General features: G+C 45.0%; 1 protein-coding gene across 1 annotated transcript in view; it reads left to right on the top strand.

The window, feature by feature from the left end:
- Positions 1-16,072, top strand: part of LOC149457646 (vomeronasal type-2 receptor 26-like) — a 38,927-nt gene extending 22,855 nt beyond the window's left edge. Inside the window, exons 5-6 of the mRNA XM_089683383.1 lie at positions 2,037-2,402; positions 15,525-16,072. Coding sequence (XP_089539509.1) covers positions 2,037-2,402; positions 15,525-16,072 — 914 coding nt within the window. The remainder of the gene's footprint in view (positions 1-2,036; positions 2,403-15,524) is intronic.
- The last annotated feature ends 3,076 nt before the right edge of the window (positions 16,073-19,148 follow it).

Here is a 19,148-nt window from a genome sequence, read left to right as displayed (position 1 = left end):
TATGACCCCAAGAACACCATCCCAACTGTGAAACATGGTGGTGGAAACATTCTGCTTTGGGGGTGTTTTTCTGCTAAGGGGACAGGACAACTGCACTGCATCAAAGGGATGATGGACGGGGCAATGTATCATCAAATCTTGGATGAGAACCTTCTTCCCTCAGCCAGGGCATTGAAAATGGGTCATGGATGGGTGTTCCAGCATGACAATGACCCAAAACCAACGGCCAAGGTAACAAAGGAGTGGCTCAAGAAGAAGCACATTAAGGTCCTGGAGTGGCCTAGCCAGTCTCCACACCTTAATCCGATTGAAAATCTGTGGAGGGAGCTGAAAGTTCGAGTTGCCAAACGTCAGCCACCAAACCTTAACCACTCGCCCTCCTGAGGATTTACACCCCTTAATGACCACGCCTCTTTTTGCTACTCGGCGCTTCACTAATTCAACTGATAATTGCGCGGTCATGCAATGCTGCACCCAAATGAAATTTACGTCCTTTTTTTCACACAAATACAGCTTTCTTTTGGTGGTATTTAATCACCTGTGCGCGTTTTATTTTTCACGCTATAAACAAAAAAAGGCTAAAAAGTTTGAAGAAAATCAATATTTTTTACTTTCGGCTATAAAAAATATATAGTAAACTCAAAGTTAGTTATAAATTTAGGCCAAAATGTATTCTGCTCCATGTTTTTGGTAAAAAATCCCAATAAGTGTATATTGATTGCTTTGTGTGGAAGTTATAGCTATGGGATAGATACTGCAATTTATGCCATTTTTTGCTATACAGCGCTGCGCTAGTTTAACGGACAATTGTGCGGTCATGCAATACGGTACATAAATGAAATTTACTTCCTTTTTTACCCCACAAATTGAGCTTTTTTTTTGGTGGTATTTGATCGCCTGTGCGTTTTTTATTTTTTGCGCTATAAAAAAAAAGGCTGACAATTTTGAGGAAAAAAAACAATATTTTGGACTTTTTGCTATAAAACATGTCCAGTAAAAAAAAAATAAAAATCAAATTTAGTCATAAATTTCAGCCAAAATGCATTCTGGGACATGTCTTTGCTACAAAAAACCCAATACGTGTAAATTAATTGGTTTACGTGAAAGTTATAGCGTTTACAAATGGCGGGAAACATACTGGGATTTTTAATTTTTTTATACTAATAATGGCGGCGATCAGTGACTTATGGCGGCGATCAGTGACTTATGGCGGGACTGCGGGACTGCGGCAGACATTCTGACACTGGGGGGGAACTGACTTGGGGTCACTGACATCCCCAGTGACACCAATACAGTGATCAGTGCAAAAAAAAAAAACACTGACACTGTACTAATGGCACTGGGGAGGAAGGGGTTAACTTTATTATTCAGTGAAAGGGTTAACTGTGTGAGGGGAGTGTTTTACTAGGGGGGGTGTGTACTGCAGGGAACACCGCTGATCGGGAGAGATAAACTCTTCTCTCCCGATCAGCCTGTCAGGAGCTGTCAGGGAACTGACAGAAAGCACAGCTACTGCAGCTGTGCTCTCTGTCACTGATTGCCGCTAATCGCCGGGACATAGCCGGTAATGACCGGCTGTGACCTGACGACTGACATCTGCCGCCGTGATCGGCGGGACAGGTAGGGCAGCGGCACACCTTGTGGTTTTGCCCAGCCGTGCTGCCCTGCCGCCGTATTTCTACAGTGGCTGGGCGGCATATGGGTAATGACTTGGAGAGGATCTGCCAAGAGGAGTGGGCCAAAATCCCTCCTGAGATGTGTGCAAACCTGGGGGCCAACTCCAGGAAACGTCTGACCTCTGTGATTGCCAACAAGGGATTTGCCACCAAGTACTAAGTCATGTTTTGTGAAGGGGATCAAATCCTTATTTCCCTCATGAACATGCAGATCAGTCATCATTTGTTAGACGCATTTCTGCTGAATTTGTTGTTGTATTCTGTCTCTCAGTGTTACACCAAACATTCAACACAAGACAGTTCATTTCCTCAGAAGCTCTGACCCCGATGCTCATTGTGTTTGTATTGTTCTTCCTGCAGACAGTGAAAACTGCATGAAATGTCCTGACGATGAATGGCCAAATGAGAAGAAGGATCGGTGTGTTCCAAGAGTGGTGGAATTTCTCTCCTACACTGATGACACCATTGTTGCAGTATTTTCAGCCGTCTCCATCCTCTGTTGTCTTCTGACTGGTTTAATATTGGGGATATTTATACATTACCGGGACACCCCCATTGTTAAAGCCAATAACCGGAACCTGAGCTATCTTCTCCTGGTCTCCATCATGCTGAGCTTCCTCTGTGTCTTCTTGTTCCTCGGCCATCCAGTAGATGTGACCTGCATGCTGCGTGTCACCTCTTTTGGTGTCATCTTCTCAGTTGCCGTATCTTCTCTACTTGCCAAAAGTATCATGGTGTGTATTGCCTTTAAGGCCACCAAACCTGGGAGTCTCTGGAGGAAATGGATGGGAACCAAACTGCCCAATTGTATCATTTGTATCTTCTCATTGGTCCAAGTCATAATCTGTGTCACTTGGTTGTCTATTTCTCCCCCCTTCCAGGATCAGGACACTCACTCTTATCAGGGGAAGATCATCATTCAGTGTAATGAGGGTTCAGTTATCGGCTTCTACTCTGTCCTGGGATATATGGGGCTTCTGGCAGCTGTGAGCTTCATTATAGCTTTTATAGCCAGGACATTACCGGACAGTTTTAATGAGGCCAAGTACATCACCTTTAGCATGCTGGTGTTCTGCAGTGTCTGGATTGCCATGATCCCGGCCTATCTGAGCACCAGAGGGAAATACATGGTGGCTGTGGAGGTATTCGCCATACTGACCTCCAGTGCAGGATTATTAGGATGTATATTTTTCCCAAAATGTTACATAATTCTGCTCAGACCTGACCTGAATACAAAGACAGTTATCCGCTGATATGTGAGGAGCAACACTGGGCTACCTGTAGTTATGGCATTATCTCTATTATTGGTGATTTTAGAATTTTAGTAGTGAATTTAGAAGGAACATTGTTATATATAAATCTTCAATGAAGAAAAATCACAGCAGCCGGGGGGGGGGGGGGGGGGAGTATCGAAAACACCCTAAAGTGTCAGATACCAGAACCACCCATCACTCTTCCAGAGAAGGAAGACTTCCCTAACCACCTTCCTGGAACATAAATATTAAACATGTTCTTTTATATGCTGACTGTGATGTCATTGTTTTAGCGTCACAATCACATTAATTATATTGTATGTAGATGTATCCGGATATATCAATAAATACATTTTGTTGGTGTTTTCAAAAATCATTTTTAATGTTAGATAAAGTTGATGAGATCACGTTCCCAGTTCAGATTTTAAGTTATAAGCTGATAATAATTTCAGAATGTTTTCTTTTATCGGGCCTAATACAAAATCCTTCTCTTTGTATAAATGTCTCTGAAAACTTCGGCCACAATGGAGGATTGGGCTTCCCCATACAATGCTGCAGAGACAACACTCCTACCCCAGACCTCCCCAGATCCTGATAGGAAAACTTCTAAAGCTAAAAAACGATTCCAGGAGCTCATTGGTCAATCAGAGGTTTGATTCTGAAGAAGACATCAAACATCAGAATTACAACAACCAAGGAGCTTCATGTATTTTGCATCAGATGTTCTTATTCATAAAGACCCCATAGGAGGGATGTCTGCATCTCCAAAATCTTCTATTCAGACAAGTCAAAGAAAAACGTAAAAAGATTAAGAAGTAGACCCCCCCCCCCCCCCCCACTCCCCCCGGTCCCTTCCTATAAGTATTCAAATCATACGCACTAAGAACAATGCTGCATAAAAATAATATTAAAAATAAATAACCCCCCCAAATATTAGCTATTATTAATTAACATCCCTCAAATAAATATAATCACTCTTAAACAAAACATAATAAATGTGCCAAAAAAAGGTGCCAAACAATGTACGATGAATACGTAGATCTCCAAGGATTTAACATACAAAAACTCATCCCACAATAAAAATGTATGAATAAAGAATGTGCAAAATGATGAAAGTCCCCCACAATGCCAAGTGCAATAAATCCCCCTCCTCAGTGACATGGAAGAAGCTCGCTACTTTGAGTTCTTCAAACAAACTCTCCACAACCCCCCCCAATCCATCATCCACTCAAATTATAAGTCTGACCTCTTCAATGAATAAGTCGGTCATAGAGCGCTTGTTGTACATAAAACATCAGCCGGGTAACTCGGATCCACAGAGACAAATGAAATCAGCCACACAGGAAACAGAAGCACACTTTTCTATAGAGAAGCCCTGCTGCAACAAATCACTTCAGCATAAAAGAGAGGTCTTATCAGCACAAAATAATAATCAATGTACCCAAAAAGAAAAGCAAACAGCAAAATCCCCCCCCCCCCCCCCCCGATCCTGAAACAAGAGCCAGAAAAAAGGGAATCACTGCAGCAAAGAAATACTGATCCTTGCCTGGAAGAGGTGATGGCTACAAGGAACGTCACCTAGGGGAGAGTAGAGGGGGGGCTCTAATCTCTAATGGGTTACAAAGACCATTTCTGAAGACCAGAGAGAACCCGATTTCCATGGATGAAGTGAATATTGGACCCTCTGTGCTGTCTGCACATTGGAGAAGGTGGAAAAAGTCTAAATACAGAGACAAGATCTTCACCTGAGACCCCGCAAAAGGCAGAACCTTGATAGTAGTGAGAGCCAAATGCTGGTCCATACCAAGTCATTTCCCACCATCACTGTTTGGGGTTTTTTCACATTTTGTTAATTTATTTTTATAATTTTCCTTTTTTATTTTTTTTTTATTATTTTTTTTTTGTAAGGCTGTTCTTGCCCTGATCAAACAAACCATGGCAGGGAAGGCAAGGCTACAACGAAAATGCTTTCAAGTCATCATATCTATGGGTTAGTGGGTGTGAAGGATGTACCATTGGCTGGAGGTGACCAGTAGGCACTTGAGGTACTAGACTGCCCAACTGTACATGTCATGTGAGGGAAAAGGTGCTGACAATTGAAGAGATATCTATCAGGCAGTTGTTGAGGACAGATATTGGTCCTTAAAATGGTTTTTGGTTGTACAGATCTGTGCACACAGGCAGGACACATAAGAACATGTCCCCCAACACTGCAATCTGAAGAACTCAGGCATGGAAATATAACTCCAACCACTTAGGTGTGTTCCTTTCTATAGAACATTATTTGGTATCAGGTTGTTATGGGTAAAGTTCTGCTTTAATGTGATTCAAACTAAATAATCCGGAATCCCGGAATAGCACAATCCTGATTAGTGTAGGAATTGTCAGACAACATTATTTTTGTAATCATACTACACTTCCCGACCTTTGAACTTAGGTCGTCTGGCTAAAAGGCCAATAAGGGGGTTTTGGATGAGCCCGCCCCCCCTCTCTATAATAGGGTGAGGTCACAGCAGCCATAGTGACATGGGCTCTATCTGTGATAGGGAAGGTATAAGGAGTGCTGCTGATAAAGTGCACAGGGAGAGATCAGTGTAGGGATTGTAGGGATTGGCAGGTCTGGTAAAGTCAATGTAAACCCTTACTGAATGTCATGGAGGGATTGAGGAAGAAAATATAGCTTAATGAATTGTATCTTCTCGTATAGACGTAGACATAGCCTTCCATTACATGGACATAGTACAGTACATCTATGTAATGTGAGGCTGGCGTGTCATTAGCAAAACCTTTTACTGAACTCCACGCCCTTTCATAGCTCATCAGTGAAAGTTGAAATCTGCTTGAACTTCATAATATCATAGTTACTGTACATAGTTAGTCTGGCTGAAAAAAGACAAAAGTCCATCCAGTTCAACCATAGAAACAAATGTCACGTCTGTCAGTGGAAACTGTCATCATATCAATCTGAACCTCCTCATGTGAAGGTGTATTACCTATTCTGGAATCCCCATCTCCATGTCATGATCATTCATTAACTCCAGGTACGCCTATAATGCTCAGGGTATAAAAGAGATTTCGTTCAATGAAATAGAAGGAAAATGAGATCCTTGTGAGGTCTGTACTCTGTGACATCACATCACCTCACACCACCTGACAATTTCCTCACCAATCACATCCCCTCACACCACCTGACAATTTCCTCACCAATCACATCACCTCACACCACCTGACAATGTCCTCACCAATCACATCCCCTCACACCACCTGACAATGTCCTCACCAATCACATCACCTCACACCACCTGACAATTTCCTCACCAATCAGAGCACCTCACACCACCTGACAATTTCCTCACCAATCAGAGCACCTCACACCACCTGACAATTTCCTCACCAATCACATCACCTCACACCACCTGACAATTTCCTCACCAATCACATCCCCTCACACCACCTGACAATTTCCTCACCAATCACATCACCTCACACCACCTGACAATTTCCTCCACCAATCAGAGCACCTCACACCACCTGACAATTTCCTCACCAATCAGAGCACCTCACACCACCTGACAATTTCCTCACCAATCAGAGCACCTCACACCACCTGACAATTTCCTCACCAATCAGAGCACCTCACACCACCTGACAATTTCCTCACCAATCACATCCCCTCCCACCACCTGACAATTTCCTCACCAATCACATCCCCTCACACCACCTGACAATTTCCTCACCAATCACATCCCCTCACACCACCTGACAATTTCCTCACCAATCACATCTCATCACACCACCTGACAATTTCCTCACCAATCACATCACCTCACACCACCTGACAATTTCCTCACCAATCACATCACCTCACACCACCTGACAATGTCCTCACCAATCACATCCCCTCACACCACCTGACAATGTCCTCACCAATCACATCACCTCACACCACCTGACAATTTCCTGACCAATCAGAGCACCTCACACCACCTGACAATTTCCTCACCAATCACATCACCTCACACCACCTGACAATTTCCTCACCAATCACATCCCCTCACACCACCTGACAATTTCCTCACCAATCAGAGCACCTCACACCACCTGACAATTTCCTCACCAATCAGAGCACCTCACACCACCTGACAATTTCCTCACCAATCAGAGCACCTCACACCACCTGACAATTTCCTCACCAATCAGAGCACCTCACACCACCTGACAATTTCCTCACCAATCACATCCCCTCACACCACCTGACAATTTCCTCACCAATCAGAGCACCTCACACCACCTGACAATTTCCTTACCAATCACATCCCCTCACACCACCTGACAATTTCCTCACCAATCACATCCCCTCACACCACCTGACAATTTCCTCACCAATCACACCCCCTCACACCACCTGACAATTTCCTCACCAATCACATCACCTCACACCACCTGACAATTTCCTCACCAATCACATCACCTCACACCATCTGACAATTTCCTCACCAATCACATCACCTCACACCACCTGACAATTTCCTCACCAATCACATCCCCTCACACCACCTGACAATTTCCTCACCAATCACATCTCATCACACCACCTGACAATTTCCTCACCAATCACATCACCTCACACCACCTGACAATTTCCTCACCAATCAGAGCACCTCACACCACCTGACAATTTCCTCACCAATCAGAGCACCTCACACCACCTGACAATTTACTCACCAATCAGAGCACCTCACACTACCTGACAATTTCCTCACCAATCAGAGCACCTCACACCACCTGACAATTTCCTCACCAATCACATCCCCTCACACCACCTGACAATTTCCTCACCAATCAGAGCACCTCACACCACCTGACAATTTCCTCACCAATCAGAGCACCTCACACCACCTGACAATTTCCTCACCAATCACATCCCCTCACACCACCTGACAATTTCCTCACCAATCAGAGCACCTCACACCACCTGACAATTTCCTCACCAATCACATCCCCTCACACCACCTGACAATTTCCTCACCAATCACATCCCCTCACACCACCTGACAATTTCCTCACCAATCACATCTCATCACACCACCTGACAATTTCCTCACCAATCACATCACCTCACACCATCTGACAATTTCCTCACCAATCACATCCCCTCACACCACCTGACAATTTCCTCACCAATCACATCCCCTCACACCACCTGACAATTTCCTCCCCAATCACATCCCCTCACACCACCTGACAATTTCCTCACCAATCACATCCCCTCACACCACCTGACAATTTCCTCACCAATCACATCACCTCACACCATCTGACAATTTCCTCACCAATCACATCACCTCACACCACCTGACAATTTCCTCACCAATCACATCCCCTCACACCACCTGACAATTTCCTCACCAATCACATCCCCTCACACCACCTGACAATGTCCTCACCAATCACATCACCTCACACCACCTGACAATTTCCTCACCAATCAGAGCACCTCACACCACCTGACAATTTCCTCACCAATCACATCACCTCACACCACCTGACAATTTCCTCACCAATCACATCCCCTCACACCACCTGACAATTTCCTCACCAATCACATCACCTCACACCACCTGACAATTTCCTCACCAATCAGAGCACCTCACACCACCTGACAATTTCCTCACCAATCAGAGCACCTCACACCACCTGACAATTTCCTCACCAATCAGAGCACCTCACACCACCTGACAATTTCCTCACCAATCAGAGCACCTCACACCACCTGACAATTTCCTCACCAATCACATCCCCTCACACCACCTGACAATTTCCTCACCAATCAGAGCACCTCACACCACCTGACAATTTCCTCACCAATCAGAGCACCTCACACCACCTGACAATTTCCTTACCAATCACATCCCCTCACACCACCTGACAATTTCCTCACCAATCACATCCCCTCACACCACCTGACAATTTCCTCACCAATCACATCACCTCACACCACCTGACAATTTCCTCACCAATCACATCACCTCACACCATCTGACAATTTCCTCACCAATCACATCACCTCACACCACCTGACAATTTCCTCACCAATCACATCCCATCACACCACCTGAAAATTTCCTCACCAATCACATCCCCTCACACCACCTGACAATTTCCTCACCAATCACATCTCATCACACGACCTGACAATTTCCTCACCAATCACATCCCCTCACACCACCTGACAATTTCCTCACCAATCACATCTCATCACACCACCTGACAATTTCCTCACCAATCACATCACCTCACACCATCTGACAATTTCCTCACCAATCACATCACCTCACACCACCTGACAATTTCCTCACCAATCACATCCCCTCACACCACCTGACAATTTCCTCACCAATCACATCTCATCACACCACCTGACAATTTCCTCACCAATCACATCACCTCACACCACCTGACAATTTCCTCACCAATCAGAGCACCTCACACCACCTGACAATTTCCTCACCAATCAGAGCACCTCACACCACCTGACAATTTACTCACCAATCAGAGCACCTCACACTACCTGACAATTTCCTCACCAATCAGAGCACCTCACACCACCTGACAATTTCCTCACCAATCACATCCCCTCACACCACCTGACAATTTCCTCACCAATCAGAGCACCTCACACCACCTGACAATTTCCTCACCAATCAGAGCACCTCACACCACCTGACAATTTCCTCACCAATCACATCCCCTCACACCACCTGACAATTTCCTCACCAATCAGAGCACCTCACACCACCTGACAATTTCCTCACCAATCACATCCCCTCACACCACCTGACAATTTCCTCACCAATCACATCCCCTCACACCACCTGACAATTTCCTCACCAATCACATCTCATCACACCACCTGCCAATTTCCTCACCAATCACATCACCTCACACCATCTGACAATTTCCTCACCAATCACATCCCCTCACACCACCTGACAATTTCCTCACCAATCACATCCCCTCACACCACCTGACAATTTCCTCCCCAATCACATCCCCTCACACCACCTGACAATTTCCTCACCAATCACATCCCCTCACACCACCTGACAATTTCCTCACCAATCACATCACCTCACACCATCTGACAATTTCCTCACCAATCACATCACCTCACACCACCTGACAATTTCCTCACCAATCACATCCCCTCACACCACCTGACAATTTCCTCACCAATCACATCTCATCACACCACCTGACAATTTCCTCACCAATCACATCACCTCACACCACCTGACAATTTCCTCACCAATCAGAGCACCTCACACCACCTGACAATTTCCTCACCAATCAGAGCACTTCACACCACCTGACAATTTCCTCACCAATCAGAGCACCTCACACCACCTGACAATTTCTTCACCAATCACATCCCCTCACACCACCTGACAATTTTCTCACCAATCACATCTCATCACACCACCTGACAATTTCCTCACCAATCACATCCCCTCACACCACCTGACAATTTCCTCACCAATCACATCCCCTCACACCACCTGACAATTTCCTCACCAATCACATCCCCTCACACCACCTGACAATTTCCTCACCAATCAGAGCACCTCACACCACCTGACAATTTCCTCACCAATCACATCACCTCACACCATCTGACAATTTCCTCACCAATCACATCACCTCACACCACCTGACAATTTCCTCACCAATCACATCACCTCACACCACCTGACAATTTCCTCACCAATCACATCTCATCACACCACCTGACAATTTCCTCACCAATCACATCCCCTCACACCACCTGACAATTTCCTCACCAATCAGAGCACCTCACACCACCTGACAATTTCCTCACCAATCACATCCCCTCACACCACCTGACAATTTCCTCACCAATCACATCCCCTCACACCACCTGACAATTTCCTCACCAATCACATCTCATCACACCAGCTGCCAATTTCCTCACCAATCACATCACCTCACACCATCTGACAATTTCCTCACCAATCACATCCCCTCACACTACCTGACAATTTCCTCACCAATCAGAGCACCTCACACCACCTGACAATTTCCTCACCAATCACATCCCCTCACACCACCTGACAATTTCCTCACCAATCAGAGCACCTCACACCACCTGACAATTTCCTCACCAATCAGAGCACCTCACACCACCTGACAATTTCCTCACCAATCACATCCCCTCACACCACCTGACAATTTCCTCACCAATCAGAGCACCTCACACCACCTGACAATTTCCTCACCAATCACATCCCCTCACACCACCTGACAATTTCCTCACCAATCACATCCCCTCACACCACCTGACAATTTCCTCACCAATCACATCTCATCACACCACCTGCCAATTTCCTCACCAATCACATCACCTCACACCATCTGACAATTTCCTCACCAATCACATCCCCTCACACCACCTGACAATTTCCTCACCAATCACATCCCCTCACACCACCTGACAATTTCCTCCCCAATCACATCCCCTCACACCACCTGACAATTTCCTCACCAATCACATCCCCTCACACCACCTGACAATTTCCTCACCAATCACATCACCTCACACCATCTGACAATTTCCTCACCAATCACATCACCTCACACCACCTGACAATTTCCTCACCAATCACATCCCCTCACACCACCTGACAATTTCCTCACCAATCACATCTCATCACACCACCTGACAATTTCCTCACCAATCACATCACCTCACACCACCTGACAATTTCCTCACCAATCAGAGCACCTCACACCACCTGACAATTTCCTCACCAATCAGAGCACTTCACACCACCTGACAATTTCCTCACCAATCAGAGCACCTCACACCACCTGACAATTTCTTCACCAATCACATCCCCTCACACCACCTGACAATTTTCTCACCAATCACATCTCATCACACCACCTGACAATTTCCTCACCAATCACATCCCCTCACACCACCTGACAATTTCCTCACCAATCACATCCCCTCACACCACCTGACAATTTCCTCACCAATCACATCCCCTCACACCACCTGACAATTTCCTCACCAATCAGAGCACCTCACACCACCTGACAATTTCCTCACCAATCACATCACCTCACACCATCTGACAATTTCCTCACCAATCACATCACCTCACACCACCTGACAATTTCCTCACCAATCACATCACCTCACACCACCTGACAATTTCCTCACCAATCACATCTCATCACACCACCTGACAATTTCCTCACCAATCACATCCCCTCACACCACCTGACAATTTCCTCACCAATCAGAGCACCTCACACCACCTGACAATTTCCTCACCAATCACATCCCCTCACACCACCTGACAATTTCCTCACCAATCACATCCCCTCACACCACCTGACAATTTCCTCACCAATCACATCTCATCACACCACCTGCCAATTTCCTCACCAATCACATCACCTCACACCATCTGACAATTTCCTCACCAATCACATCCCCTCACACCACCTGACAATTTCCTCACCAATCACATCCCCTCACACCACCTGACAATTTCCTCCCCAATCACATCCCCTCACACCACCTGACAATTTCCTCACCAATCACATCCCCTCACACCACCTGACAATTTCCTCACCAATCACATCACCTCACACCATCTGACAATTTCCTCACCAATCACATCACCTCACACCACCTGACAATTTCCTCACCAATCACATCCCCTCACACCACCTGACAATTTTCCTCACCAATCACATCTCATCACACCACCTGACAATTTCCTCACCAATCACATCACCTCACACCACCTGACAATTTCCTCACCAATCAGAGCACCTCACACCACCTGACAATTTCCTCACCAATCAGAGCACTTCACACCACCTGACAATTTCCTCACCAATCAGAGCACCTCACACCACCTGACAATTTCTTCACCAATCACATCCCCTCACACCACCTGACAATTTTCTCACCAATCACATCTCATCACACCACCTGACAATTTCCTCACCAATCACATCCCCTCACACCACCTGACAATTTCCTCACCAATCACATCCCCTCACACCACCTGACAATTTCCTCACCAATCACATCCCCTCACACCACCTGACAATTTCCTCACCAATCAGAGCACCTCACACCACCTGACAATTTCCTCACCAATCACATCACCTCACACCATCTGACAATTTCCTCACCAATCACATCACCTCACACCACCTGACAATTTCCTCACCAATCACATCCCCTCACACCACCTGACAATTTCCTCACCAATCACATCTCATCACACCACCTGACAATTTCCTCACCAATCACATCACCTCACACCACCTGACAATTTCCTCACCAATCAGAGCACCTCACACCACCTGACAATTTCCTCACCAATCAGAGCACCTCACACCACCTGACAATTTCCTCACCAATCACATCCCCTCACACCACCTGACAATTTCCTCACCAATCAGAGCACCTCACACCACCTGACAATTTCCTCACCAATCACATCCTCTCACACCACCTGACAATTTCCTCACCAATCACATCCCCTCACACCACCTGACAATTTCCTCACCAATCACACCCCCTCACACCACCTGACAATTTCCTCACCAATCACATCCTCTCACACCACCTGACAATTTCCTCACCAATCACATCCCCTCACACCACCTGACAATTTCCTCACCAATCACACCCCCTCACACCACCTGACAATTTCCTCACCAATCACATCCCCTCACACCACCTGACAATTTCCTCACCAATCAGAGCACCTCACACCACCTGACAATTTCTTCACCAATCACATCCCCTCACACCACCTGACAATTTCCTCACCAATCACATCCCCTCACACCACCTGACAATTTCCTCACCAATCACATCTCATCACACCACCTGACAATTTCCTCACCAATCACATCACCTCACACCATCTGACAATTTCCTCACCAATCACATCACCTCACACCACCTGACAATTTCCTCACCAATCACATCCCCTCACACCACCTGACAATTTCCTCACCAATCACATCACCTCACACCACCTGACAATTTCCTTACTAATCACATCACCTCACACCACCTGACAATTTCCTCACCAATCAGAGCACCTCACACCACCTGACAAGAGTGGAGAGACAAGAGGACGCCTCGGAATGTGCCAATTATACCGACAATGGGGGGGGAGGCACAGGTAACTACAGCCGGCAGTTAAGTCACTGTTAGAGCTTCCTCTCTGTCCTCCACCTTTCCCTGTCTGACAGATTGGTAACAATCCATTATACCCCCCTCTCCTTTATGGCTGAAATAATGTTCCCTGATTGGCCACTACACCTAACATGTATTTGGGGTGCAGCCTGATTGGAGGATTCAAATAATGCTTCTGATTACAGCAATGAGATAAGTTAAAGCAATTACCGGGTCTTTGAAGTACAAAAATATTCACAGGAACACCAATTGGGAGGCTAGGAGCGGCATAATGGAGAAAAGCACTCAATATTTTCAAAATATTCCCATCTAACGAAATATATATTCACATTAGTTCACATGTAACAACCGTAGTAAATTATTCACCCTAGACCCCAATTTTGAACAGGACCCCCAATATCCATTCTAAAATCTAAAAATCAACAGTAGAGTGCCATTTATTGGCAAACAATTCCCCAAAGAATTGTAGAAGCTAAGTGCAGACTGTTAAAATAATTGCTCCGGGGATGTAAACAAGACTACAACAGCCATTGTAATATCTAGAATTCAACATTAAAGTTTAATTCATTCACAAAAAATGCTGTAAAAGATTTTAGCATCTGCATGACAGGATGAAATGAGGTGCACTTGGACCAATTCTGAACAGGACCCACAAACAGCTATTTAAAATTTAGAAATAAAATCTTGAAATCAACGTAAGAAGGTCATTTATTGATAGAAAACAAATCAATTAGCCTGCACCCTATGACTAAGTGCTTGGCACGAAACACGTCAGGTAAGGGGCTACAGCATCCTGACGTCCTGCCACCGCTGGCGGCCATCTTTATACACATGGTCAGTTTTTTGTTATTCTTTCCTTGTATGTTTTGCACCTTATTTGGAATAAATACCCTATTGAATGCAGTATCACGCTATGTGGCATTATTCTTGGGCTCTCTGCGAGTCTCACCATTCACAGAGGCCGGTTTAGAAGTGTCCTGAGGCAGTGATACCATTTGAGGGGTCCTTAAAGACACAGGTGCAGGAACCTGACCATACCTGGCAGTGATTGAACTGGCTGACCTGATGAGACAATTATGATCTAAAATACGTTCTGATAGCTCACTTCGGGTGAGTGCGCAATTCTCTTATTTTTCATCACATCACTGGTCATTCCTGATTATAAGGAACTGAACTCCTGGAATTAAGATCTGATATGACCTACAAGTCTATAATTTGGACTTGTTCACACTGACTCACCTCTCTAACCACCTACCTGTGGTAGGTTACTACCTTTTTGCACCTTATTAATATTGCACTTTTATTGTGGTATTGTTTGGTTTATTATTTCTATGCTAGCAAAAACCATCATGGTCTACGTTGTGTTTAAAGCCTCCAGACCAGGAAGCTCTTGTAGTAAATGGGTGGGAGTCAAACTTCCCAATACAGTCATGGTATTCTGCTCATCCATTCGCGTTACAAATTTAATTCTTTGGTTGTCCATCTCCTCACCATTTCAGGAGTATGACATGGACTCCTATCCTGAGAAGATCGTCATTCAGTGTAATGAAGGGTCGGTTATCGGGTTCTACTCTATGTTTGGTTATATGGGGTTTCTGGCAGCTGTGAGTTTTGTTCTGGCTTTCATGGTGAGGACATTACCGGACAGTTTTAATGAGGCCAAGTACATCACCTTCAGCATGCTGGTGTTCTGCAGTGTCTGGATTGCCATGATCCCGGCCTATCTGAGCACCAGAGGGAAATACATGGTGGCTGTGGAGGTATTCGCCATACTGACCTCCAGTGCTGGAATATTATTGTGTATGTTTGGTCCAAAACTGTACATTTTGCTTTTGAAACCAGAACTGAACACAAGGAGCGCAATGTTGGGTAAAAGAATGCTGTAAATATACGCACACTGAGCCATGTATAATGTTGTAGACCAGAATGAACACATTCAGTCATGTAGCTGCGATAGTCATCGGCATTATGATATTAATGTAAAGCATAAATAGGACTAAAAGACAACTACAGATATGAAATGCAATTGCTAAAGATTTTTTGATGTTAAATATTTATTGCTGCCTTATTTAAGTCATTTTCAAGAAGAAAACCTATTAAGATTGAGAAATGGAAATAAATAATTACAATAATTTCATTCTTTCATTAATTAATTTTAATTATAGCTTGTGTGTGATTTCAATATTATTTTCAATCTTTTCAAACTTTTTAAAAACTTTTCAACCCCACTGCCCCCCCCCCCCCTATCCTCCCCCTCTCCTTTAACCCCCCTTCCTTTTTTTCTCCTCCCTTCCTCCTTTCCTCTCCCTTGCCCTCCTTCCCTTTACCTTCCTTACCCCCCTCTGACTCTTTCTTCACCATCCCCTTCCCCTTTCCCTTCTTCTTTTTCCTTTCCACGTCTTATCTTATTCTTCTCTTCCTGCCCTTGTCACTCTTTCCCCTGCCCATAGGTGATATGCTCCCATACAGGGGTGGACTGACAACTCATGGGGCCCTCGGGCAATAGGTGATCATGGGGCCCCTGTGTCCTTGCCCAAACTCAAAAAAGCCTATGAAAAAGGTACCAGGGGCATCTCATGGGGCCCCCTACTGACCCCAGGCCCTCGGGCAGCACCCAAGTTTCCAAATGGTCAGTCCACCCGTGCTCCCATACCCATACACAACCTGCAAAAGTGCTTCATTTGATTCACGAAGACATCTCCCCATACACTGGCAACCACCAATCGTAGCCCTTGCTTTACCTCATGGACAGCTTGGAGTTCTCTATGCCATCTTTCCAATATAAGATGCCTAGAGCCTCTACTCATACCTTCTGCCCCTCTACCCTGCTTTTATATGACGAAAGGCCTGTGGGGGAACAAACAAATTATCCCGCCCGTCTTGTGGATTTCTGAAGCCTTATTATGGTTATGGTTATTATGGGCCTTTATTTTTGCCGTCATCCTATGTTGTCTTCTCTAATTGAATGCCATTGATAATATGTGTGAAATGAGATCCTTGTCTCTGTCTGCTTATCTTAGCATCTCTCACTGCATGGTATTTGCTAATTGTTGTACTTTGTGATTTTCATTGACACATTGTATCTCTTTGTAATTTTTGTTTGACTTGTGTTTTCTTAATAAAGAAAAAAAAAAACTTTTCAAACTCTTCATACTCTTGAAAAGGTCCAAATTGTGTGGCCAGCCCTCAAAATCATCTAGTGTAGGTGTTTCTAGTACAGGGTTCTGTTAACACTACACCAGTGCTCTCAAAACTGTGGCCCAGGGGCCCAACCATTAGCTTTAGCTTAACAGTTTGTGCCGCCTCCAAATACCAACAACCGCCCCCGAAACCAGAACAGAAACCAGGAATCGACAAAACACCCAAACAAACCCCAAGGGAGGGTGGGAGGGAAGCTCGCTCACCGCTGTCTCCTCCTGCACTGAACTGGACGACCCTCCCATCCACACCCAAAGATGTGGAAGGCCCCACCCTGCACACCTGTCACCAATCCGGTAACTTGCCCATATTCTAACTCCCACCTTTTTTCTTTAACCCTTTCCCTGTCTTTCCTCCCCCCCAGTCATATCTGCCCTGCGCTATTCTTTTTCTTCCTTTTCGCTAAGGGCATCTCTTGAAAACTAGTAATTGAAATATGAATAGGCGTTACAAGTAATGCTATGGTGTTAAAGCTTCTATGCGATGTAAGTGATTGGGTTTACATCAATATGTTTGAGTTCTTTGAACTGCAGTGCTGGGGGACATTTTTACATGTGCACAGATTTTTTACAACCAAAAATCATTTTATGGACCAATATCTATCTGCAACAAATGACTGATAGCTAACTCTTCAATGGCCAACACCTTATCTTTTGTTTTTATATTAATTGAGGTCTTTTCCCTTCTATGACATGTACAGCAGGACAGCCTACTACCTCAAGGGCATACTGGCCACCTCCGGCCAATGGTACATCCTTCACACCCGCTAATCCAAAGATGTGATGATATGATGACACTTTAGTTGTAGCCTTGCCTTCCCTGCCTTGGTTTGCTTGATCAGGGCAAGAACAGCCGTACAAGGAAAAAATAAAGATAATGTAAAAAAAAAGAAAAGGTTATTAAAAAAAAAAAAAACTTTAGAAAATGAAAAAAAATTAAAAAACAAAACAGTGGTGGCGGGTGTGAAATGACTGGGTCTGGACCAGCGTTTTGCTCTCACTACTATCGAAGGTGAAGTTTCTGCCTTTTGCGGGGTCTCTGGTGAAGATCTGGTCTCTGTACTGTAGACTCTGTTCCTCAGTCCTTTTAAGGGCTCCCACTCTCTCCAATGTGCAGACAGCACAGAGGGTCCACTATTCATGTCATCCATGGTAATCTGGTTCTTTCTGGCCTTTAGAAATGTTTTTTGTAACCCATTAGAGAGTCCCCTCTCTCTACTCTCCCCTAGGTGGCATTCCTTGTAGCCATCACTTCTGCTAGGCAAGGATCATTTTTTTTATTGCATTGTTTCCATTTCTTCTGGCTTTTGATTCAGGAGGGGGGTATTTGTGTGTTTGCATTTCATTCCTGGTATATTGTTTAGTATTTTGTGTTGATAGGGCCTCATTTAAAAGAAAAGTACAGCCAAGGGTAGTTTGTCCTTTCCTAGGGATCACAGGAATGCAGTTTGTTCTGCACTCCTGTTACTTTTGTAGCTCCCTCAAGTTAGATAGGATTTTTTTGTGTGTGCTAGTCAGAGGCTTGCTAGATGCCTAGGATGAGTCAGCCTGGGAGTAAGGCAGGGAGGTTACCTCAGGTCAAGCTGGCAGGCTCTACTGGCTGGAAGGCTCTACTGGTCAGGGCTTCTGAAGCCCTCCCACCCTTTAGAAACTGATGGAAGTTTCTAGAAGACAGAACCTGGCAAATCCTCAGGCAGGAGACCTGGCATGGCGACTAGGGCAGCCCTTAAATGTGAAAGAGCCAGAACAACAGGGGAGTCAGTTG

This window comes from Staurois parvus, unplaced genomic scaffold, assembly GCF_062004578.1.
Source record: "Staurois parvus isolate SC_StPar_1 unplaced genomic scaffold, SC_StPar_1.0 ptg000308l, whole genome shotgun sequence".
Classification (NCBI taxonomy): Eukaryota; Metazoa; Chordata; class Amphibia; order Anura; family Ranidae; genus Staurois; species Staurois parvus.
This window is presented reverse-complemented; position numbering and strand designations above follow the sequence as displayed.